Consider the following 24,200-nt stretch of genomic DNA (forward strand, 5'->3'; position numbering starts at 1 on the left):
GTGTTTTAACAAACCCAGCAGGTGCTTCTGAAGAGGGAGGAAGAGGTTTGATGGGGAAGGCCAGGAAATCCCCCTTCTCCCCCCCCATCCTGAGTCTGAGAGTCCTTGGGGGACAAAGAGGGTATCACGTGATAGGAAGAGTGCTGAGTTCTTGCCAGAGAGCTGGGTTCAAATCCCAATTCATAGCCATAGTGGGCAAGTGTGCCTGAGGGATTTAGCTTTTGCATAATGCGGTCGGTGGTCCTTAAAGTGCCTCCCCTGCAAGGTGGCATTGTTGGAGAGTTAATGAGTGACACAACCCAAGCCAGCCGCCTCCACTCCCGGCGTTCTCAGTGGGTCCGGGCTGTGGTTTGGTGCCACCTAGTGGTGGTTGGCTGCTAGTGTGTGTGTCAGTGAAGACCTTTTGGGGTTCTGGATGGAGCAGTGGCATGGAACTTTCAGGATGGTTTCAGTGATTCCAGGAATTTCCAGGTTAGCATCTGTGTCATTGGCCAGACCTGGAATGATTCAGCCAGAAGAATACTTGCCCCCTGCTTGCCCGCTTTTAAAGACCAGAAGCCTCTGGGTGACTGGCTGGTTCAGTCAGTAGAAACATGCGGCTCTTGATCTCTTGGGGTTGTGAGTTCGAGTCTCATATGGGGTGTAGAGATTGCTTAAATAAATAAACGTTAAAAAATGAAAATTCCTTTCTCCATTCCTTGGTAGGAAGAGAAAAAGTGGATCCATGTGTAGGTGTGTACTCCCTGGCATTAAATCGTGTGGGTGGTCTTGTGGCGCAGCGGGACAGGTATGGGCTTCAGGGGCCGACTAACCGGGTTCCCCTCCTGCCCACTTACTACTCTGATCCTCAGAATGTACGAACTGGAGGTGACGTTCCTCCCATCAGTGTCCTGTTTTTAGGAAGAGAAAGGGAAACCAAGAAAGTGGGAGCATTCCCAGGGTGTCCTTTCTAGCGATTCCCAGGGATAATTAATTCCCGCATCTGGGTACTGCTTCATGATATTGTCATGTGATGGGTTTTATTTCTGCCTCATTCTTTGGTGAGCTGTTTCCCCACTTACTGGAACCAAAACCCTACAGCGAGTGACAGGGAGTGATGCGTGGACTTGCCTGTGAAAGGCGTGGGCTGGGGCAAAGCCAGGAAGGAGGGCTGATGGTGCAGTAACATGTGACAACATTACACGTTTTTAGACTTGTTAATATATGAAGGTTGTAAACATGGTACTTGAAACCTACAAGGCAATCAACGGATGTTAGGGTTTTATTTTCTTCTCCTACTTATAAAATATAAACAAATTGGTTGTGGGATCTAGTTTCTCAACTTAGTCTTTTTTTTTAAATTTTTTTTTTTTTTTAGATAAGTCTTTTAAAACTGAGGTCAAAAGTGGAGTTTGAGTGCTTCAGCGCATACTTAAGGCCCCACCCTTTCTCTATAGGGGAGTCCTCAATAGTGATAATAACAACATTTATTATTCATAATTATTAATCTAAATAATAAGTATTATAATAATACAGGATATTTATATTCTATAAATATATTGATATATTACATATTAATATGTAACATGGATATGTAATAATCATATTCTATATGAATATACAAATATATTAATGTCATATAAAATACATACAACAATAATTATTGATCTGCATAGTATATATTATATTAATAATATGTATCTATTATATATAGATATATATTTCTATATTATATGTTATTTATATATATAATAGATAATATATTAATATATAATACTTATGTTTATAATATTAATATGACATTATATATCAATATAGTTTATTATTATTATATATCAATATGATATATAATTATTATATATAACAATAATAATTATTATTATTTTAGAATAATGAAAAACCAGATGCAGACTTGAAGCCGTTCCCTTGGCCACCAGGGTCTGGACAGGGGACTTCTCAGCTCTGGGGATCAGCAGCGACAGGATTTGACTAGCCAGCTGGGCAGTTTTTCAGAGGACAATTAAAGTCCTGCCTGCTCCTTGGTAGAAGTTTGGGGAAGTGTAGGAAAGTATCAAGAAGCACACAATCAGCAAACAAGGTGCCCCCCCGCACCCCTGCTCCCAAAGCATGCAGATACCATGTATGTCCACCAGAGGCACTGTCACTCTTGGGCAGATTTTTTTTTCCGTCTTTTTTTTTTCCTTTGAATTTCTTCTTTACGCAGTTGAAATACACAATTTTTAGATCTAGCTTCATTAATTTTTGTACTATTACATAAGGATTTTCTTTCTTTTTTTTTTTTTAGTTTTTTTTATTTGACAGACAGAGATCACAAGTAGGCACAGAGAGTGTGGGGAAGTAGGCTCCCCGCTGAGCAAGGAGCCTGATGCGGGGCTCCATCCCAGGACCCTGCGATCATGGCCTGAGCGGAAGGCAGAGGCTTTAACCCACTGAGCCACCCAGGCACCCCATAAGGGTTTTCTTTTAAAAACTAAAGTATTGGGGGCACTTGCCTGGCTCAATTAGTAGAGCATGTGACTCTTAATCTCAGGGCGGGTGAGTTCAAGCCCTGTGTTGGGCACGAAGCCTACTTTAAACAACAACAACAACAACAAAACCCCTGAGGGCACCCAGGTGGCTCAGTCATTTGAGCCTCTGACTCTTGGTTTCCATTCGGACCTTGGTCTCCAGGGTCGTGGGATCGAGCACTGGGTAGAGAGCCCTGTTTGGGGCTCGATGCTCCAGGCAGAGTCTTCTCGAGATTCATCTCCCTCTCCCTCTCCCTCACCCTCTGCTCCTCCCCACCCTCATGCGCACCCCCTCTCTCAAAGCAAATAAACGAATAAAAATCTTTAAGAAACAAAAGCATCGTTTTTCAAATTATTAAATACATAATTCTAGAAAAATGTTAATGTAAGTGTATGAAAGCAAAAAGTGAAATTCTGATACCATCTACAGGTGTCCCTGATAGTAGAAAAAAAATGTCAAATATCAAAACATATAAAGTAGTAAGAGGAGTTCCCTGTAATACAACCTACCAGAGCTGCGTGGTACTAGATAAGTTTAAACAGCACTATTGACAGTGCAGTTTCCTGGTAAAATACCATCTTACCAGTGCCAAGCCCTGTCAGTTTCAGAATATGGCATTCTAGAGTTTTCTTTCCTTTGTATATCAGCATGTGTGCATATGTGCGTAAGTTCCTGAAATGGAATTGTACAGCTGCCCAGCTTGCATTTTTCATTTACTAATGTGTTTTGAGTAACCGTAACCTTCTATGGGATAAGCATTCGCCGGTCTCACTGAAACCCGTACTTGAACTGTGCTTGAAACGGCCGCATAATATCTCATCATTTAGATGTACTCTGTTTTACGTAATCGTTTCTCCTAAGGCTTCCGGTGTGGACCTAAGTAAATATCTATTCACATTTCTGAGTCTTTCCTTAAGCGAAGTCCCGGAGAGACGCACCGAGTCACTTTTTAAAGTTTCTCTCCGGGGAGAGTTTATCATTTTATACTCTCATCAGTAATATGCCAAGAGGACCGTCATAAATGGCTGTGACCATTTAACAAATGTTTGTTGATGTTGTAAGTGAAAAAGCTCTTGTTTGTCTTTCTTAGGGCGCTAGAGCGTTTGGCCCTCAGCGGGTTTAATAACCCTTCTCTATGATTTCTGGAACAGAGGTGACATGCACTCTATTAAAACAGAAAGTTAATTCCCAGCTCAGATTCCTTGAACTTCCTGGACTCCGTTCTTGGAACCAGAGCTCCATATTCTCTGCATTGGATCAGAAGCCGCATCTCTGTCTAGGAAGACCTATGCCGTTTCCAGACGGCCCCCTCGCTCTCTCCAGTGGCCACTATGGGATCTGCAGCCTCGCCTCCTTTCCTCTCAGAACCTGGGGGCAGCAAAACAAGCCAGCCCCACTCCCAGGCTGGACTTTGGTTTTCCTTGTGGTCGGACAGTGTTGGGCATTGTTTTCCCTCGTGGTGGACTATTTGTGTCCTTCCTGTCGCCGTGGCTGCCTGGGGAGGGACTGGAGGCTCTCACCCAGGTGCCTGATTGGAACAAAAATATGGGAGAGGCTACTCTATTTAGTTCTCATTTTCCTGTGTACAACTAAGTTTGCTGGAATTTTTTTTTTTTATAGAGGGGAAAGTGAGATAATTATAAATGAACTTTCTATGGCTGTAAAGGGGGGTTCTGTCAGTGAACCTTGAAATCATTTAGTTATAAGTGCCCCTTCTTGTCATCCTAGTTTCGTAGTCAGGAAATGCTTGTGAAGGTTCTAGAACCTTCCAGAAGTGAATGTAACTAACTTTGAGGAAGGACAGAAGAGAAGGTTTGGAGAGCTACAGGCTTGCATTGTAGACTTCTAACATGCCCCATTGTTCTTTCCACACTCCCTCATCCTATTTTAATTTGTTTCAGGTTATGAAAATAATATATAGTCATTGCAGGAAATGACTTTATATATATATGTATATATATAATATATAGTCATTTAAGGAAAAAATAAAAAACACCCATTTTCTATACTCAGAGATAATGACTATTAACATTTTGTATGCATTTGGTGTGTATGAACATACACATAATTTTATGAACATACAGGTGTGTGAAAATGTGTTTCCATATCTGTACTCATACACAAATATGCTTTTATACCACCTTCTGAAGTATTTTAAATATCTCTCTGTGTCATCAAGTCTTTTTTTGAAAACCCTCTTTTTTTTAATGGCTGCATAATAGTATAAATGCTATCATTTATTTAATAGGAATTACATATTTTCTTAATGCTCATTTTTAAAGTTATCTTATTTTTTAATGTTTTAAATGTTTTTTGAAGGTTTTATTTAGGGAGAGAGTGTGAGCACACAAGCAGAGGGAGGGACAGAGGGAGAGGGAGAGGGAGAATCTCAAGCAGACTCCCCATTGAGTGTGGAGTCCCACGTGGGACTCGATCTCATGACCCTGAGATCATGACCTGAATTCATGAGCCAAATTCAAGAGTCTGATGCTTAACCAATTGAGCCATCCAGGCACCCCTCAGCTGTTTTAAATAATGTTGAGGTGAAGATCCTTTACACAATCCAACTCTGATTACTTCCTTAGGATAAATCCGAACTTTCTAAATCCTATTGATATCTGATGCCACATTCTCTCTCATAAGCTTATCCAATTTCTGCTCTCCTCACTGAGTGAGGAGTGTCTTCAGTGTGATTACTAATATGAGCAGGGGGAGAGAGGGGCCGAGGGAGAAGAACAGATTCCCCACTGAGCAGGGAGCAGGACATGGGGCTCGATGGGGGGGCTCAATCCCAGGACCCTGGGGATCATGACCTGAGCCAAAGGCAGACACTTAACTGACGGAGCCACCCAGGTGCCCCTCTTCGCTTATTTTTCTATATGGACTGTTAATTGAATTACTTGCATATGAGGACAAATTAAGTTGTTTTTTTTCCTACAGTGTGATGTTTTCTCTGGTTTGTCATTTGCCTTTGGCTTATAGTATTTCACCTAAAGAAGGTGTGGGTGTGTGTGTTTGTGTATAGTTTCAAAAACTACAGGAAAGCACAGTAGGAAATAACCTTTGTTTGCATGCCACCCAGAATGCACGGACATTTATATGTTCTCCTTTGGACTTATTTCTGATAAAGGAAGTAGAATATTACAGATAAATTGGAATTGTCCTGGTTCCCCTTCCCACATGCCATTTCCCCTTTCCCCAGGACAGGGACTGTCATGAATTCAGTGTATGGATCCTTCCAGCCCCAGTTTTTCTTCTGTTATCGCATAGACAAGTATCATAAAAAATATACAGCACTAGTTTGTGTGTGCATATGTATTTGTTCATGATTTAATGTGTGTGTGTGTATATATATATATTTAATGTGTGTATCTATATATTAATGTGTATATATAGATACACACACTATCCTATAACATATATCATTGAGCAATTTTCCCTATTTGCACAGCAGTGTGTTCAGTTCAGTTCCTAACGATATATACAAATCTAGTTCATGCATTTTGACTGCTGTGTGGTATCTCATTCATTGACTATAACTCCAAATTCTCCCTCAATGTATTTCTCAATTTTTCTACTTGGATGAACATTGAAGATGCTGCTGGGTATCCAGGTTATCTTTGCAATGCTGTAGTGAAGCCCTACGTGCTTCTCCTTCTGCACATTGGGAGATCTTCTCAAAGGGCACCCCTAGGGGTACGTGCTGGGTCATGTGGGTTTTCCGCTCTCTGGGCTCTTGCCGAATTCTTCCCAGGGTGCTCCTGCTGACCGACACTCCCACTCCCATCATGCTGATCGGGAAAGGTTTCCTCTTGTCCCATACCTTCACCATGACATGGTACTGCCAGGCTTAGTGATTTTAGTCCCTCCGGCACTGAGACAGCATTTCCTTGTGGTTTTAATTTGCGTATCCTGATTGCTGGTAGGATTGAACATCTTGTAAAATGGTTACTGCCTAGAGTTTAACAGATTTTCTCTTTGCATTTTCACTTCTTATCCTTAGCTCGGTTTTTCCGTCGGGTTATCTTGGTCGGATGGGTGCTTTGTGTTCTTTATGTTTTCGATGACTACTGCCTTGGTACATGCATTGTAGCATCTTCTGGCCCCTGGCCTGCCTGCCTTTTTATTTCTCCAACTTGCCCTTTATTGCCTGCAGTCAGACCACTGGCAAGCCGTCCTCTTATGAGGCCAAGTCGAAGTTACGTTCTGTCCTCAAGGAGTGCCGCGTATATTCAGAATATTAGAAAGTTCTGTAGGAACCGATCAGAGGGATAGGGAGACACCAAGATAGCAGTGGCTCTCCCAGCAACAAGCAGGACACCGAGAAGGGCAGGGCCTTCCTGGGGAGGGGGCTGCAGGGGCAGGAGTGTGGAGGGTCAGCCCCAGAGTCTTTGTCCTTCCAGGCTTCTGTCTTCCCTTTCTCCTTGTTCTCACCACATGACCTCCACTTGCCATCCTCTGACCCGCTCCTTCTCCCTCCCCGCTCAGAACCCTTTGGCTTTTCAACAGTTTTATTTTTTGAACTTTGTATATGTTGTTTTATGTTGAGCAGAGTTTGGATTTTTGATGTCCCGGGGATCAGCCTTTACCTTCATAAAGTGTGCCTTTTGTATCTTACTGGAGAAATCCTGTGCCACGCCCCAGTCAAAGACAGTTGCTCACATTTTCTTATGGTAACTTTTGTTTTTCACACTCAAGGTCTTTAATCTCTCTGGAGCTTTTTGTTTTTGTAGTTACACTTCTTTTTTTGTGGCTTTTCCTCTGCACTGACTGATACTTTCCAGGCCCTCTCTAAGCCCCAGCAGGTTTGTGTCACCACGCTTTTCTCTGTCGCCTTGTGCTCTTGGCCGGCTCTGGGGGGTCCCAGGCGAGGGTGCTCGGTGCTTTAATCAAGGTTGTTTCTTTGCCTGGAGCCCCATTAGCGTTTGTGACATTTGGTGAGCGTGGTTTCATGTCGCGGATCCTGGCTCCAAGGGGCGTGATTCCGCTAGAGTTTAGAATGCATTCAGTTTTGGAAACTTGCACGCTCTGTTGCACACATGGTGTACCTGGTGCTGGAAGTGTTCTCAGATCTGGGAATGCCTCAGAGTCACGGACCCAGGGTCTCCTACAAAGATGCTCCTGCTTAACCTTAAACATGTGACCTTCTGTATTTTTTCATTAGGGATCAAGGGCATTGGTAAAGTGTGCTGGTCTTGCCAGTGTCCTAGCTTTATGGAAACTAAAGTTACACCTAAGCAGCCGGGGTGCTTTGAATTTTTCCCACCCTTCCTCACTCCGTTTAGATCAGGGGAAAACAAGAAAAATCATTATCTGTCCAACAATATGTATTTTCTGTATAGTTGAGATGGAAAGAGACATGAAAATAAAGAAAATAAAGTTGACCAATTTCTAGGACTTTCCTGATAGGCTGTCACCAGTGTCCCCTGGAGCACATGTCAAAGGTAACATCCCAAACACCTGTGGGAAACAGCTCACACCAAACTGTTGTCCTGTACCCCCCCCCCCACCTCCCAGTGTGCTCTGCCATCCCCTCACCAGATGTCTCTGTGGGCTCTTTCTCAGTGGAGAGGAAGCGGGAGAAGGGGGCGTAGGATGATTCCCAAGGCAGCGCTGGTGTCCCTGGCCACACACACCCGCCAGGGGCCCGGCCATCCTGCCTCCACCTGCTCATCGCCAGGAGCGGCCAGCAGCTTTCTGTAACCACACACCCTAGTGACAGTTGGCATCTTGTGCATGTTTGTTTCTGTTTAAACACACTTTGCCTTTCTTTTCTCCTTTTTTCACCGCACACATCATCTTCTTTTCATTCTGCCTTTGTGTTTCTTCCTTAGGCCGGAAGCTGAGAGGAAAAGCCTTTTATTTTGTCAACGGCAAAGTGTTTTGTGAGGAAGACTTCCTGGTGAGTTTGTTACCCTAACCTCCCCTGCTCGAAGGCCTGACCAGAATCAGGGGCAGGGGCCAGGCAGAAGAGGGTGGTTTCTCTCTGTGATCCCTGGTGCCGGCAGGGAGTTGAGCGCAGCCAGAGAAGGGGGTCCTGACTTTCCCTCTGTAGATGCCCTGGGTGGCCCTTGTTCCCGAAGCAAATGACAAGCCACAGAACTACGTGCTTGGAAGGGACTTGAGGGTCACTTGACCTGTCCTCTTGTGTTCTGCCCATTTTGCCTCCCCCACTGTTCTCTTAAACCTCCGGACTGGGGTTCAGTTTTGGGTGGAGCCCGAGAATTTGCATTTCTTTCTTTTTCTCTTTTTTTTAAGATTTTATTTATTTGTTTATTTGGCAGACAGAGATCACAAGTAGGCAGAGAGGCAGGCAAAGAGAGAGAGAGGGGGAAGCAGGCTCCCCGCCGAGCTGAGAGCCAGATGTGGGGCTCGATCCCAGGACCCTGGGATCATGACCTGAGCCGAAGGCAGAGGCTTAACCCACTGAGCCACCCAGGCGCCCCAAGAATTTGCATTTCCTACAAGTTCCCAGGTGATGTCAGGGAACTCCTCTTTGAGAACCAGTGGCTTATCGCCTAAAGCCTCTCTATGCACAGCCTCTTACACAGAGCCCGGCATGTTGTGGGTGCCCAGATGCGGCTCTTGTTAGGGTGGGGGGTGACGGTATGTGTCATGGCTTCGTGGCAGAAGCTGTTCCATGATTCGTCACACAACTGCGTTGTCCTCTAGGAAATGACAGATTCCTGTGTAGAGTGACACTTCTTTCTGATAAGTTCCTTGTCATCCTTGTGACTGGTGGGCAAGTGGCTGGGTCATCTGTCCTGCCTGGCTTTAACTGTCTTTTCTTTTTCCTCTGTAGTACTCTGGGTTCCAGCAGTCTGCTGACAGGTGTTTTCTTTGTGGGCATCTGATCATGGACATGGTGAGTAGGGTCATCGGAACAAGATGATGGCATGGCGGGAGGGGGAGTCAGTTACAGAAATAGAAACTAACTGTTGAAAACTGTGTTTCCCAACTTGATTTGTGGTTGCGTCTGGTTTTATTAAGAGAAGACCTGTGTAAGGCTGCTGCTTGCTCTACAAGAAGCCATATTGTTGGCTTTTACTGGCGTTAGCATCCTTAATCATGTAGTTCACACAGTGTTGTGTTTCTGATGATGCTCATTTCTCTGGGGGTTGGATCACACTGGCATCCCTCTGATTTTCTGTGATTCCCCGTGGTGTCCCAGGTAACATGCCAAATCCCAAACTTCATCACCCTTGGAGTTCGGTACGAAAAGTCAGATAAACAGAGTTGTCGGTGCCCCGTGTGCTGCCTGACTCCATCTGTTCCTAAGATGATCTGTTCCTAAGATGCGGGCCCGTCGTTAGTTCTGAGACAGCCGAACAAGGAGCAAGTTTTATACATCCTATTCCTCACTCCGCCACTGGCCCTCTGAGCTTGTCTTGGGCGTCAGTATTTTTATCTCTTCAGTGGGGACAGTGTTTCTTTCCTGGCCTCCTTATAGGGTAAGGTTGTGAGGTTAACAAATGCTGAATACTTGGTCTGTCTCAGGGATCAAACTGTTTACCATTGGAGATCAGGCCTCAAGAGTTTCTTCAATAAACTGGTCAAGGAAAATTATTGTACAATGTTCTTTTAGTTGGAAAGAGGTAAAATCCCTCTTTAAGCTGACCCATTAATTCCATTCTGAAGAAGGGAATTGTTAATCATTGCTATTTTTTTTCTTTCAACTTTTTTATTGCGAAACAACTCCTAGAGTAAAGGATGTACATGTTAAGTGTACAAGTGAATGAAGTTTTGCATATGCACATATGTAACCCCACCCAGGTCAAAGTGTGGATATTTCCCATATGCCACACCCCAGAAACTTCCTTCTTGTCTTCCTCCCCGTCCAGAACCCCTCCTCCAAAGGTACCCTCTATTCTGAGCTCTATTGCCCCTATTGGTTTTGCTGGTCCTGGAACTGCATATAAATGGAATGATATAGCATAGAGTCCTTTTAGTCTGTCTTTTCTCACTTAGAAAATGTTGTTGTTGGGGCACCTGGGTGGCTCAGTGGGTTAAGCCTCTGCCTTCGGCTCAGGTCATGATCCTGGGGTCCTGGGATCGAGCCCCGCATTGGGCTCTCTGCTCAGCAGGGAGTCTGCTTCCCTTCCTCTCTCAATCTGCCTGCCTCTCTGCCTGCTTGTGATCTCTGTCTGTCAAATAAATAAATACAATCTTAAAAAAAAAAAAGAAAATGTTGTTGTTGTTTAAATATTTTGTGTATTTATTTGGCAGAGAAAGAGAGAGAGCAAACAAGCAGGGGGAGCAACAGAGGGAGAGGGAGAAGCAGGGAGCCTAACGTGGGGCTCGATCCGAGGACCCTGAGATCATGACCTGAGCCGCAGGCAGATGCTTAACTGACTGAGCCACCCAGGCACCCCTTTGTAGTTTTTTTTGGGGGGGTGGGGGCAGGGGCAGCCGGAGAGGGAGAGAGAATCTTAAGCAGGCTCCGTGCCCAATGTGGAACCCCGTGTGGGGATCGAACTCACGACCCTGAGGTCATGACCTGAGCCAAAGTCGAGAGTCAGATGCTTAACCAACTGAGCCACCCAGGCGCCCCTAGCAAGCGTTCTTGAAGTTCATCCATGTTGTGGCCTGTGTCCGTAGTTCGTTTATTTTCATTGCTGGGTAGACTTCCGCTGGACAGCGAGAGCAGTTTCTGTATTTGCTGGTCTGCTGCTGGGGATTTGGGCGGTTGCCAGTTTGAGGCTATCTAGGAATAAAGCTGCTGTGAGTGTCATTGCTGGACATCAACACTCATTTCTGCTGGTTCCTTGCTAACGTGTGTGAAACAGCCCCGAATCGGAGCCCGCCCTGTTCATGAGGAGAACCCCCTGTTGTCCAGTCCCGGATACACCCCGGTGGAGTCCTCCCTGGCAACCAAGGCCTCCCTCCATCCCCCCCGGGCAAGGCAGGCAGGAGCCACACTCCCCACCCCTACCTTCCGCAGACGCCAGCCAGACTCCGCAGGCATCCGATACTTTGGCGGAATTGGTTCTCAATTTAAGAGTCCTTCTGACAAAACCCACGACATACGAGTCCACAGAGTCCAAATGTCCGAACACGATTATACGCTATTTTTATTTCCAGGTATCCTAAGCCTTCTTTGGGCCTCATGGTAGTTCAGTTACCTCCCGCTTCATGGTACATCACCGCCCAAGACGTAGTCATTTAAAACAGCAGTGACTTCTTTATGGTGATTTGTGGAACTCTGTCGGTCACGAGTCAGTGGGATGATTCTTCTGTTCCGCGTGACACTGTCTGGGGTCTCTTAAGCAGCGGTTTTCGGCTGGTGTCCCAGTTGAGTGCCCACAATGGCCTCCCCCCTCCAGGCCTTTCTCCCTGTGACCAGTGATCCCATTCAGTTGTCTACCTTGAACTTCCTACAGCAAAAGAGGGAGGCAGGCTGTCAGACTCCTTAAGTCCTTGACTCGAGAATCTCCCCACATCATTTCGTCCTCATTCTGTCGATCACAGAAGATCACAAGGCCGCTCTCAGTACCCAGCAGGGCGGTGAGGGGATGACTGTCCTCCACTTCTTGAAGTGAGGACCAGCCTCGCATGCGGGAAGGGAAGGAATGAAGCTTTAGAGACCATCTCTAGCCCACGAGGATAATGCTGAGTTGAACCTGGGTCCTTGTGGGTCTCCTCTAGGACTGGAAAACTTTGAGCAAATGTCTGTCTAGTAGTGACACCCTTAAGAACCCTTAACTGCTGCTAAGAATTTTTAGAATGCAGGAAAAGATTTCCCGCAGGCACCGTTCTTGGTTCTCCAAGAAAGGCAAGCAGTTGTCCAGTTCTTTGTACAAATTAGCTGTGTCCCCCCGCCTCCCTGGTTAGTACAGGGGAATGATCTGAGCGCGCAGGTTGAAACAGGGCATTTTCCCCACATGAAAAAGAGCTGGCGAGCTGGCATGTGGCAAAATGGCCTCGGTGTCCTGCCATGCCATAGGCACACTGTGGGTGAAGTTCATTTCAGGGTCTCTTCTGCCAACATGGCGTTTGCTGGGGAGCAAAATGCATTCCGAGGTCCACATTGCCACGTGGACTTTGGAAGCCCAGCAGGTTGTTTGCCCCATTTTGGCAGCTGACTGCAGAGCGAGAGGGGCCTCACAGGTTAGTGACGCACCTGAGGGAGTGGGGAAGCTGGAGAGCTGAGGTCTCAGAGGAAGCTGGGAGAGCACATGAAGCCGCCAGCTTGCCTCGGTGGCTGCCGTGTGTGAGGTGTGGCATTGGCCTTGGGGGGAAGCAGGCCTCGAGGGGAAGCAGGCCTCGGGCGCTGGCAGGCCCCCACCTTTCCTGCAGGTGTCCCATGCACTGGCACAAACTCAGACTGGTGCTTCTGCAATTTTAGCATGCCCTGGAATCATTTTTTGAAGACACCAACCACTGGCCTTGACCCTAGCGCTTCCGATTCTGGAGATCCGGGATGGGGCCTGAGAATGCACATTTTTAAACAAGCTCCCAGGTGATGCTGATCCTGCAGGTCTGGGGACCACACTTTGAGAGGCACTGATTTAATAGGAAACCAGTGTGACGTCATCTAGCAATCGGGTCGGAGGTAGGCAGTTCCATTCTGCAGGGAGGTATCTGGTCACTCGCTGACGTCACCAAAGATGTTTCTCGAGTATCTTCTCTCCCCTACCCTGCGTGTCTTGGGTTCTGTCCTGGTTCCAGGACAGCTTCTTACCTCTCCAGGCATCACAACCTGACACTAAGAGGAAGAAGGTTTGTGGGACTTCTCCACTTTGTGTGTAAAAACAACAGCAACAGGGTGCCTGCGTGACTCAGCTGGTCAAATGTCTGACCCCTGATTTCTGGTCAGGTCGTGATCTTGGGGTCCTGGGATCGAGCCCCACATCGGACAGGGGCTCAGGGAGTCCACCTGGGGATGTTCTTGCTCTGCCCCTCCCCCTGTGCGTGTGCATGGGGTCGCTTTCTCTCAAATAAATAAATCTTAAAAAAAAAAAAAACAAAAAAACGATAACCGCAACAAAGAAGCTTTGCTAATGCTTGGATTTGAAATAATCATTGTTTGAATCACAGTGTCTGGATTATCAAGCTGAGCTGCTGCGGAGAGAAAGCTGCTTAGGAGGAGGCACCTGGGAGGCAGAACTTAAGAGGTTTTCTGAGCTCTGCCATTTCCATGTGGAATTAACTTTAATCGTTCCGTGGACCAGACGCTTCCTAAAGCTGGGACGGAGCCTGGTGCCGCCCTGCTTGCTTCACACCATTTCCTGCAAGGAACTGCCAGAGAGCCTTCCAGATTCTCTACGGGAGGCTGATATCCAGAGGAAGGTCCCGTTTGGCTCCCTCCTGTTGACACATTTACCTAGATTTGCCGTTCCCACCGCGTCCTCTCTTGACCTCGGTCCAAGTGAAACGGGGATGAGCGTGTGCCACGTGGTGTGGCCACACAGGGGGTCTCTTGGCCTGGCGTGTTCCTCGCCTTCACGCCGTCCAACCCGTCCCCGTAACCGCCCCTGAGCCCCGGCCTCTTCCTTTCTGCCCCCAGATCCTGCAGGCCCTCGGGAAGTCCTACCACCCTGGCTGCTTCCGCTGCGTCATCTGTAATGAGTGTTTGGACGGGGTGCCCTTCACCGTGGACTCCGAGAACAAGATCTACTGCGTCCGAGATTACCACAAGTAAGGAGGGTGGGGCGTGGGCCGCGTTGATCGTGCTGAGTGAAGGGGGGACACCCGCTGGGGTTCACCCGCAGGCTCTGCTTGAACCCTGAGTCCACAGTCCGGCAAAGGGTGTAGCGGGGCCCTCGGGAGGTCAGGGGACGCCCGGGCAGGCAGGAACTGGTAACAGAATCATGTTTCCTGAAAATTCAGACTCTGGATCCCTATCATCAGATTCCCAGCTAGGCCTCGGAGGCCTCTGCCAAGGCTGGCGGCTCCGGCTTGACCCAAGTTCCTAAGGCAGACACAGGGCTGGCGGCCGCCACCCTCCATCTGCCTGGGCCTGTGCTGGGTGAAAGAGGGGAGCGAACAGGTTAGTCTCCATCCCTAGTAGAGTGAGAGGGTCCAGCCAGGCTTGTTACCACTGGGCGATAATCTCAAAGTGCTACTAAAACACCTCCCAGAGAATGAGCCAGACTGTTTTTTTTTTTTTTTAAATAAAGATTTTATTTATTTGAGAGAGAGAGAGAGAGAAAGAGAGAGAACATGCGCATAAAGCAGGGGGAGGGGCAGAGGGAGAAGCCGACTCCCCGCTGAGCAGAGAGCCCGATGCAGGCCTTGATCCCAGGACCCCGGGACCATGACCTGAGCCTCAGGCAGATGTTCGCCGACTGAGCCACCCCAGTGCCCCAAGCCGCGCTGTCTTAATGTGAGGGCTGGGTTGGGGGTTTAGTTGAGAAATGGGCAGGAGGCCAGCTGTGAGGAAGGCTCAGTGTGGGCTCCAGGGCTGGCCTCCCAGGAACAGCACCATACTCATTTTACTGCCTCTTCACTTCTCCCGGCAGAGTGCTGGCCCCCAAGTGTGCAGCCTGCGGGCTTCCCATCCTTCCACCGGAGGTAAGATGCTTTTTCAGACCTGTTCCTGGAGTCTTCCATGGCATGAATATCTCCCTGGGGTCTTCTATGAGATCTGTGTCCTGTCCTTGTGCCTTTAAAAAAATCGTTCTAAAATCTCACCTCCGACGTTAATAGTGTCCTCACCAAGGGGCCCCTCTCTTCTTGGCTGGCTTCCCCAGCCCAGAGCCCTTCGTGTGCCTATTCAGCCCTATAATCAGGTCATACTCCCTGACTGGATAGTAACTTCCAGATGAGAAGATGAGCAGAAAGTTTGCCTTTCATTCATTTTTTTTAAAAAATCACTCTCCACGGAAGAGGTTTTTTTTCAGTGTTGACTCTGACATTCTAGAAGGTAGGACTGCTGTCCATCTTACTTCCCTTCTCATCAGTTAAAGGTGTCCTCCTTCCAACCGCTGTGGGACTTCACGGTGGATTTAAGCTTTTCCAAGGTCACCCACTTGCTACCTCAGAAACCCCCCGCATCCGTGACATGAGGAGCCCAATGGGTCCCCCAACTGGCCTCTTGTTCTTCCTTTCATTCCGTCCAGGGCTCAGATGAGACCATCCGCGTCGTGTCCATGGACAGAGACTACCATGTGGAGTGCTACCACTGTGAGGTAGGCCCCTCCCTTGCCCAGACACCCGAAAGTACGAGAGGAGCGCATCCCTGGGGTGACTGGGCCCTGAGATGGTCAGCAAGGCATGGTCAAGGGCTGCCCTCTAGGTCAAGGGGTGAAGCCTGCCTTGTAGGGGAGGTTGGAGGACACGCAGATGTCTGGGGCATAAAGGTGGTCACCATTTCCTCCACACTGGTTAACTGCCTCCCTGAGGCTGTGGGGTGGGAGGCTCGTGGGGAGCACGGGTTTCCCATGCCACGGTGTCAGGCAGCTGTGTGATCTGGGGAACAGACGCCATCCCCTCCAGCCTGTAGGCTGTTCTATCTGCCAAGAGCCCTCTTTTGAGCCCGGAAATCATGAAGAAATCCATCCCTCCTTGGAAACAGGCATGGGTGGGGTGAAGGTGGAGGGGGCCCATGCGCCCCTCTTTACCTGGTGTCATGCCCAGGCTGAAGGAGTCCTGGGTGCCCCGTGGCCGTCAGGCAGGACTGGGGTCACCCCTCCCCAGCCCTTGTGAAGGGTGCGTACACTTTAAGTGCCCGTGGGGTTTCAGCCAGAATTAAGTGGATTCTCCCACGGAAGGAGAGTAGATTTATTTTGTGACACTGTGGGTGGGGTGAATGGGAGAGGGGTTGGGGTGAGGGTGGGATGCTTGAGCTCACTGCCAGCTGTGAAGAGTTAGGTGGTACCCTAGGTGCTGGAGAGAAAGGGGATGGGGCCATTTGCCCACAACAGCCCTCTCTCTGCATTTGGGGCAGTGCTGTCCCATAGAAACCCAAGAGCCATGGGTTCAAATCACAGGTGTCCTTTTGTTTTCTAGTAGTCACATTAATAAAAAAGTAAAAAGAAATAGGATTCATTTTTACAGTATTTTATCCAACCCATATATCCAGTGTTCTTTCCCTTTCTTTTTTTCTTCCTTCCTTCCTTCCTTCCTTCCTTCCTTCCTTCCTTCCTTCCTCTATCTCTCTTTTAAGATTTTTATCTCATTTAACTTATTTGAGAGAGAGACAGAGCGTGAGCAGGGGAGAGGGGTGGGGGGGGGGAGAAGCAGTCTCTCCGTTGAGCAGGGAGCCCTACATGGGGCTCCATCCCAGGACCCTGAGATCATGTCCTGAGCTGAAGGCAGCTGCTTAACCGACTGAGCCACCCAGGCGCCCCTCCAGTGTTATTTCAATATGTAACCAGTATGAGGGACTTCCCATGAGCGGTCTTACATTCATTTTTTTGCCGTAAGTCCTGGAAGGACAGAGTATGTATCCACCGACATCCCACTTCCGTTCCAACCAGCCCCAGTTCAAGTGCACGTTGACGGCATGTCACACTTTCACTCAGCCCAACTGCTGGGTTCCCCGCTGGCGTGCGCTGCCCACACAGCCCGCTCTGCTGGTCCCGGGGACGTCGGCCTTTGGGTCAGTCTTGCCATCCTTTCTGTGCTGTTCTGCCACCGCTGGACCTTTTTGCCTCCCCCCAGGACTGCGGTCTGGAGCTCAATGACGAAGATGGTCACCGCTGCTACCCGCTGGAGGACCACCTGTTCTGTCACTCCTGCCATGTCAAGAGGCTGGAGCAGAGCCCCGCACCTGCAGCTTTTCACCAGCCGCGCTTCTAGCCGGAGCCTCTCTCGGACCTGCCATGGGAGAGGAGAAGCGCAGCGGAGCACGACATCTGCCTGTGACTTCCAGCGGCCCCCGGGATGGGGTGGGGGGAGGGGGCTCAGGCAGGTAAGTTTCTGCATAGACGCCACCGCCGGTGCCTTTCCACGAACCAGGGAGCGGAACCCTGCCTGTCTGGCGTGTGTATTTTCCAAGTGCCTTTCGCCACCGCCGCGCCCTCATCACATTACTCAGGAAGACACTCCAGCCACGTGTGGCATGTGACAGGGGATCGCATCCGTGCCACCAGAGGCACCTACCCTCCAGCCCCTCTCGGAAGGAAAGGGTCACCCTGAGCGTGTTTCACAATATCCTCTGAAGAGAGACCTCAGTGGCCAATACGTTTAGCCTTTTCCTGTCCCTAGGGAAAACACCCACACCCGGACACTACCCCACCACGTACACGTATACAACGTGATTTAAGACTGTGCCCAGACACGTGTGGATGCACGCGCGTGCATACACACACACACACACACACACACACACACACACACAGCATTATTTAAGACTTCCTTCCACCCCAGAGACTCAGTTCTCCTGTCGGCTGGCTGCACACTTAATTGCATTATGGCAAGAGGGAAGCTCTCACGCATGCCCTGTATCTTGGGGAGGATTTGGTGGCTAAACCAGAGCCGAGGTTTGAAATGAACGAGCCAGGCAGGGTTTCCTCCTGGTACACTGACCCTGTTTGGTGCTGCCCTGCAGATCTTAAGTCCCTTAAAGGCAGCTGGGAGCCCAATGGAGATTTGCCCTGTTCTAGCCAAGTGTGCTTTGGGACAAGGACTTGGTGCAGGCACCAGGCCTCTTTTGCCCAGCTGCTGGCCCTGTTTCTTTCTGGAGCTCTTGAGAGTCCGTGACTCCGGAGTCGCTTCCACAAAGGCAGGTCTCAGTATCCCCTCAACGTGGGGACATGGGGTTTGGGCCGTCCTGCCCCCCTGCTGAGAGCTAGGCCCCCCCCCCCCCCGGCCCTTCCCCACGGGGAGAGTTAGTGTGTGGGTGAGCTCTCTGAGCAGCCCAGGAAGGGGGTGCTTCAGGATAGATGAGTGTGTTCACCTCGCACATCTCTCCCTCACCCAGTTCTGGGCACAGGCGTGACGTGGGACGAGACCCGTATAAGGTACCCTGCTCTTGTCTGGTGTTTCTCCTTGTTTTTAATCGTCTCTCCACCCCACCCCACTCTCAGTCTTCCACACACACAAAATACCTCACAGATAAGAGCTTCACCAAACCGCAGCTAAGGAGGCACTTGGCCATGGCACTGACCTCACACGCCTCCGCTGGGGCTTGCTGAGTCTCTGCGTCCACGTAGGCCAGACCCCGGCTGCTCAGGGCACGGGCATCTCAACTAAAGGTTGGCTGGCAGTGGGTCAGCTCGACTGTGGGGGTTACTGCCCGGATGCAGTTCATCGGGTTGGTGCCCTAGGGAGTGGGAGGGCCATGCAAGAGTTCAAGGCCACCTGTGCACTCAGGAAGCACAGTTGGCCCTGCGTGTCACACACTCCTGAGCCCAGATGTCCCTATTCCCAGTATTTCAGTGAAAAGGTGGTGTAAAAAAATAAAAAAAGCTGGCTGGCATTTGCCCTCTCAGCCCTTGGGGAGGGCCTGCTGGAACGCAGGGGCCAACTCAGTGCTGCGGCGGCCTGGGACTACCGGCCGGCGTCTGCCCTTCTCCACCTCACCTCACCCCCAGGGCAGTGGGGGCCACAGAGGGCGGGCGGTGGAGCCCAAGGCACGTGGGACTCGCAGGCTTGTCAGCGCGCCGGGATCCCAGCTTGAGGCTGCATTTTCATTCGTTTGGTAGCAGCTGCTCTAAGACGCACAGAATTGGCCCCATGCGTTGTCTCCTGCTATTCTTAAATTCAATCCGTTAGATGGCCCAATGTCACTTCAGCCCAGGCCGTGGGCTTTCGTTGATTCCGTGGCACAGGCCAAGCCTCCAGAAGCCCGTGGATGCATGGGCCTGGGGGAATGAACCCTGAGGCCGAACCCCTCTCTTCCCAGAGTTGCCAGCTCGGCTCTGGCAAGGCTGGGGGGCCGTCGTCACTTGGCTCTGCCAACCTAGGAACGTTTCTGGCCTTGCTGTCACACCTCGGCTTCACGTGCAAATCCAGCAAAAGTGCAGAAAATTGCCTGAGTGCAGCTGTCAGAAGCAGCGCTTTGTTTGCAAATTGGGTAACTAAATAGTTTTTAAAAATATCTGTGATTAATTTTTTAAATGATACCTTTTAAGTGGCCTTGGTGAAAGTGATTCAGAGATCAGCACACATGGTGTTTTCTACTGTTTGAGGAAAAAACAATAAGAGAATTTCCAGAAGCCCGAGAAATTAGAGTGGTGAGCTGTAGTAATCTCACACCTGTTCTCTTTCTCGGGCTGTGGGGCTAAAGCCACGAGGAGAAGTTCACCTGCGTGGTATCTTAGGCATTCTGGAAGCTGTTAGCCTAACAGAATTGTAATGGGGTTGTATTTATAGGCTCCTAGGAAGAATACACAAGAACCCCGTAGACCAGGATGAATTTGTTTATTTTAAAAGGTAAAGCAGATAGCCCTTCCTGAGTTCCCTAGATAGCTCTCGGACTTTAGATAAACAAGGAGAATTAAGGTCTGATGGCAGACGCCAAGGCCAGCCTCCAGCCTTCTCTTCCCACCTCAGTTGGCCCACAGTTCCCACCCTCCCCACCCCCGGTTTGGCCTGCCCTTCTCTCTCTCTGATGTTCTCCCCCCTGCCGCTGGGGAAAGAGTGACACGTTCACCTCCCACCGTGGAAGGGCATTACATCCTGTCGGGGTCATTGCCCAGACACGGCAACAGGACTTCCCACTTCTCCGTGATCGGTGCTCAAGTGAGAGCCTCTTTCGGCCAAGTCCAAAGGTGAGACCACCAACCACTTGTGCAGGACTTGACCCCACACCAGCCTTGTTGCGGGATGCTCTTGTTCCAACTCTGTCTGCCAGGAAACCCGAGTTCTTTGCAGTCTCCTACATGCCAGGAGTCAGTTCTCGTTTCCGGTTATTTGAAGTCAGTCTTAAAAGGAATAGAATACAATAAGTAAAATATATTAGCTATCGTTCTGAGTCGGAACTGGATAGATGTGGGAAATTTCCGTACAGTGTGTGAAAAGTTCACCATGCAGGGAAATTTGTTTTCCTCTGTATCTCTTCTTTTCCTATACAAATTATTCAAAATCATACTGTTCCTGTAAAATTCTTCCAAATATTGTTACTACAAAATTACTCAGAATTGTACTGTTACTATAAAATTATTCAAAATATCATGCCAATAAACTGCATCAATTTGTAGACGATTAAAGTGCTTTCCAACATGATGATGCTTATTGGGTTTTCTTGCGTGTGTGTGTGGAAGTAAACAGACAGCATTTTTTGCTAACTGGATTTGGTCTTCTTTTAGAGCTCTGGATCCTTAAGGGAACACATGGGTGTCAAAACTATGAAAGGTCCCAGATTTTACCCTCCCTGCCAGCTAATAAGTTAGCATGCTGTGGTTTTGTGGATGGTGGACTCCTAGGTCAGAGACAAAGGACAGGTGAATGCAGCACCAGCCAGGAGAATTTCATCAGCATTTTATCAGCATTTGTGGGTTTTTGGCTTTTTTAAAAGATTTTATTTATTTATTAATTAATGAGAGAGAGCATGAGAAGAGAGGTCAGCAGGAAAAGCAGACTCCCTGCTCAGCAGGGAGCCTGATGTGGGACTCGATCCTGGGATTCCAGGATCATGGCCTGAGTCGAAGGCAGTCGCTTAACCAACTGAGCCACATAGGCGCCCCTTTTTTTTTTTTTTTTTAAGATTTTATAGCATTTGTGGTTTTAATCAGCATTTACACTGACTCCCTGACCTGTCTTCCCTCCAAGGCCCCAGGAAGAGGGCCAGGTGGTACCTGCCAAGGCAGCCACAAGAGGTCACCCCTACTTAGGGAACCTCCATCTTTTTTTTTAATTTTTAAGATTTTATTTATTTGAGAGAGAGAGAGTGAAAGAGAGATGAGAGGGAAGAAGGTCAGAGGGAGAAGCAGACTCCCCGCAGAGCTGGGAGCCTGGTGCCGGACTACATCCTGGGAGTCTGGGATCACGACCTGAGCCAGAGGCAGTGGCTTAACCAACTGAGCCACCCAGGTACCCGGGAACCTCCGTCTTACAATGACAGGTAAGCCTGCCTGAGTGTTGCTCCAGAGAGAGGCTCTTTGACTGTTCACCACGCCAGCATGCTAGACCGTCTGGAAGTAAGGCGGTCCAGCTCATGGGATGTGCAGGAACGTGAGCGACCCTTGGAGAATCATCTTAAGAATCGGCAGTTCCTGCCCCTGGGTTCTTAACATTGAGACACGAGGTTGTACGGCAGGGGTAGTCGTTCTTTCTCCTTTCGTGTATGTAGTTTTTTTTCTAATGAGTTTCTGATCAGAGTCCCAGAGATGAGGGCTTGCAGAGGGAGGGGCTGAGTGTGTGCTTGGAGTCCCTGGGGTGGCAGAGGGGGTCCAGGGACTCCCTCACCTTCCATCGCTCAGTCCGTGGGCTGCTTTGGGCTTTAGGTTAGTTCTCATGGCTGCCAGGGATGCAGGAAAGTTGAGCACAAGGATACTGACAGGGTAGGGGTGGGTGTCTTACTGGAAAATAAAACCTCTTTATATGGTAAAAGAGCACATGTACTGATTTCATAAATCAGTTTTCCTGTGACCCTGATTCCATAAGGGATGAAACTATATAGTCAGGGAGAAAGGTGGCCTGGGCCAAGGTGTGCTGGTGGCCCAGTTTTGGGGTGGGCGGTGGGGACGAGGCTCTGATTTGTGGTGCTTGCTGGTTTCTGTAATATAAATATTCCCCTCATGGCCAATTTCAGGCGATCCACATGACATCCCTGAACCTGGTCCTGGGTCGAGATGGCACAGTCAGGAACAGACACCAACCAGCCAGCTCAGGCCTTTGGGCCATTTGGGTCTGAAACAGTGAGGAAATCTGATTTGATCTTAAGTTCTGTGATTAAAGCGGTAACAACAGGCGCAGCTGACATTCATTGGGGGGTCAGCATGTACTAGGCGCTATTCTAAGGACCATATTCTTTATAATCCTTTAGCTTATGGACATGGCAACTGAGTCACAGAAGGATAAAGTTACTCTCTGAGCATCGAGGACCCGGTAAACCAAGCCGAAATCCTATCCCAGGCTGTCTTGTTAGAGTCATTTAGCCTGAAACACTCATGGGCGGGTTGGTGGGGAGGATCCTGTCGCCTGTCACTGTTCTCTGCTGGTGTCTGTATTGGTTTCTTTTTATTTTATTTTATTTATTTATGCGAGAGAGAGAACACAAGCCGGGGGCAGGAAAAGGGAGAAGCAGACTCCCCACAGAGCAGAGAGCCTGATGCAGAGCTCCATCCCAGGACCCCGGGATCATGACCTGAGCGGAAGGCAGATGCTTAACCAACTGAGCCACCCAGGCACCCCTTGGTTTCTCATTGCTTCTGGGACAAATAACCAAATTTAGTGGCTTAAAATTGCACACGTCCTGTGATTCTGGAGAAATGGGTTTTCTAAAGCTTGAATCAAGGTGTCGGTAGAACCAAAGTTCTTTCTGCAGGCTCTAGGGGTGAATATGTCCCTTGCCGTTTTTTAGCTTCTAGAGGCCACCCACACTCCTTGGCTTACGGCTTTGTCACTGAAGTCTGTTGTCACACCTCTCTCTCTCCCCCTCCTGCTTCTTTCTAGTGAGGACACTGGGCACGCCCATGTGGTCTGGGATAATCCCTGGCTCATCTCAGGGCCCCTTAACTAATCACATCTGCGAAATCTCTTTTACTTTGTGGGATAAGCTATTCATGGGTTCTGGGGATTAGGCTGTAGACTTCTTGGTGGGGGAGTACTACTCAGGCTTTCTACAGAGTCCAACAAACTTTTAAGGTGGAATGAAAGAATGTCCTGGGATTATTAAATGCATTTTCTTCAAGCATTGCCAGAAGTGGGGTTCACATTTTCCCTGGATTGACAACAGAAATGCTTCATATATAAAAGTGATTTGAACCTTGGATTCTGGGTGTAAAAACAAATCATAATAGGCCATACTCTGCAGTGGGGTGTTGGGGAAGGGGAGAGGAGGGAAATAAGCCAGCGGTCTGGTCCAGGAGAAGGTTCCAGGTATGTGACAGCTGCAGATGTTAACACTTTTAGGAGAAGCCCTGGTTACCTAAGGCACTCCCATCACTTGGGTTATATACACGTCCCTCCAACTGACCCAAGCCCACAAGGGCAGGTGGCTGTGGACCCTGAGTTGCCCATGGGACCTGGCCCACAGCAGGTGATAGAGGGGAAGTGAGGAAATGCACCCAGTTTGGAGACTCGGCAGTAAGGCGGAGCCCCCCAACAGACATAACGGATCAAAAGTATGTAAGAAGGGGCGCCTGGGTGACTCAGTGGGTTAAGCCTCTGCCTTCAGCTCAGGACATGATCTTAGGGTTCTGGAATCAAGACCCGCATCAGACTCTCTGCTCAGCAGGGAGCCTGCTTCCCTCTCTTTCTCTGCCTGCTGCTCCCCCTGCTTGTGATGTCTCTCTCTTTGCCAAATAAGTAAATAAAATCTTAAAAAAAAAAAGTATGTAAGAGCTACATTTGGGAGCCGCACTCCCCTATAGAAGCATGGACATAAAATCGGGCAACAGAGATCATTTATACGGTGCCAAAAACCTCATCCACAGCTAGGATTGCTTCTATGGGAATTTTATAAAAAATTATATTTGTATTTACACAGGTAACATAATTTCCTGATAGGAAAAACTTGGCTAAAGGTGTCCACTCATATTACTTACCCTTGCTTGATTTCTTATCCTGAACATTGTTCTCCTTAGATTGGATTTGGGCTTGCTAGGCACTGAAAAGCCCCGGAAGAATGTCTGTTTCTGCCT

At 48.7% G+C, this 24,200-nt stretch overlaps 1 protein-coding gene and 1 long non-coding RNA gene across 2 annotated transcripts in view; both read left to right on the top strand.

Annotated features, from left to right (window-relative positions):
- The window catches only part of LIMD1 (LIM domains containing 1), a 60,392-nt gene extending 43,044 nt beyond the window's left edge, over positions 1 to 17,348 (top strand). Inside the window, exons 3-8 of the mRNA XM_032867830.1 lie at positions 8,343 to 8,410; positions 9,311 to 9,373; positions 14,015 to 14,145; positions 14,970 to 15,021; positions 15,570 to 15,638; positions 17,113 to 17,348. Coding sequence (XP_032723721.1) covers positions 8,343 to 8,410; positions 9,311 to 9,373; positions 14,015 to 14,145; positions 14,970 to 15,021; positions 15,570 to 15,638; positions 17,113 to 17,250 — 521 coding nt within the window. The 3' untranslated portion in view covers positions 17,251 to 17,348. The remainder of the gene's footprint in view (positions 1 to 8,342; positions 8,411 to 9,310; positions 9,374 to 14,014; positions 14,146 to 14,969; positions 15,022 to 15,569; positions 15,639 to 17,112) is intronic.
- Positions 17,349 to 18,256: 908 nt separating this feature from the next.
- Positions 18,257 to 20,616, top strand: LOC116873785. The gene is made up of 2 exons (XR_004383890.1): positions 18,257 to 18,601; positions 19,026 to 20,616. It is a non-coding gene; the product is annotated as an uncharacterized LOC116873785 (long non-coding RNA).
- The last annotated feature ends 3,584 nt before the right edge of the window (positions 20,617 to 24,200 follow it).

The sequence above is a fragment of the Lontra canadensis genome, unplaced genomic scaffold (genome assembly GCF_010015895.1).
Source record: "Lontra canadensis isolate GAN:19392208 unplaced genomic scaffold, GSC_riverotter_1.0 scaffold35, whole genome shotgun sequence".
NCBI classification, from domain to species: domain Eukaryota; kingdom Metazoa; phylum Chordata; class Mammalia; order Carnivora; family Mustelidae; genus Lontra; species Lontra canadensis.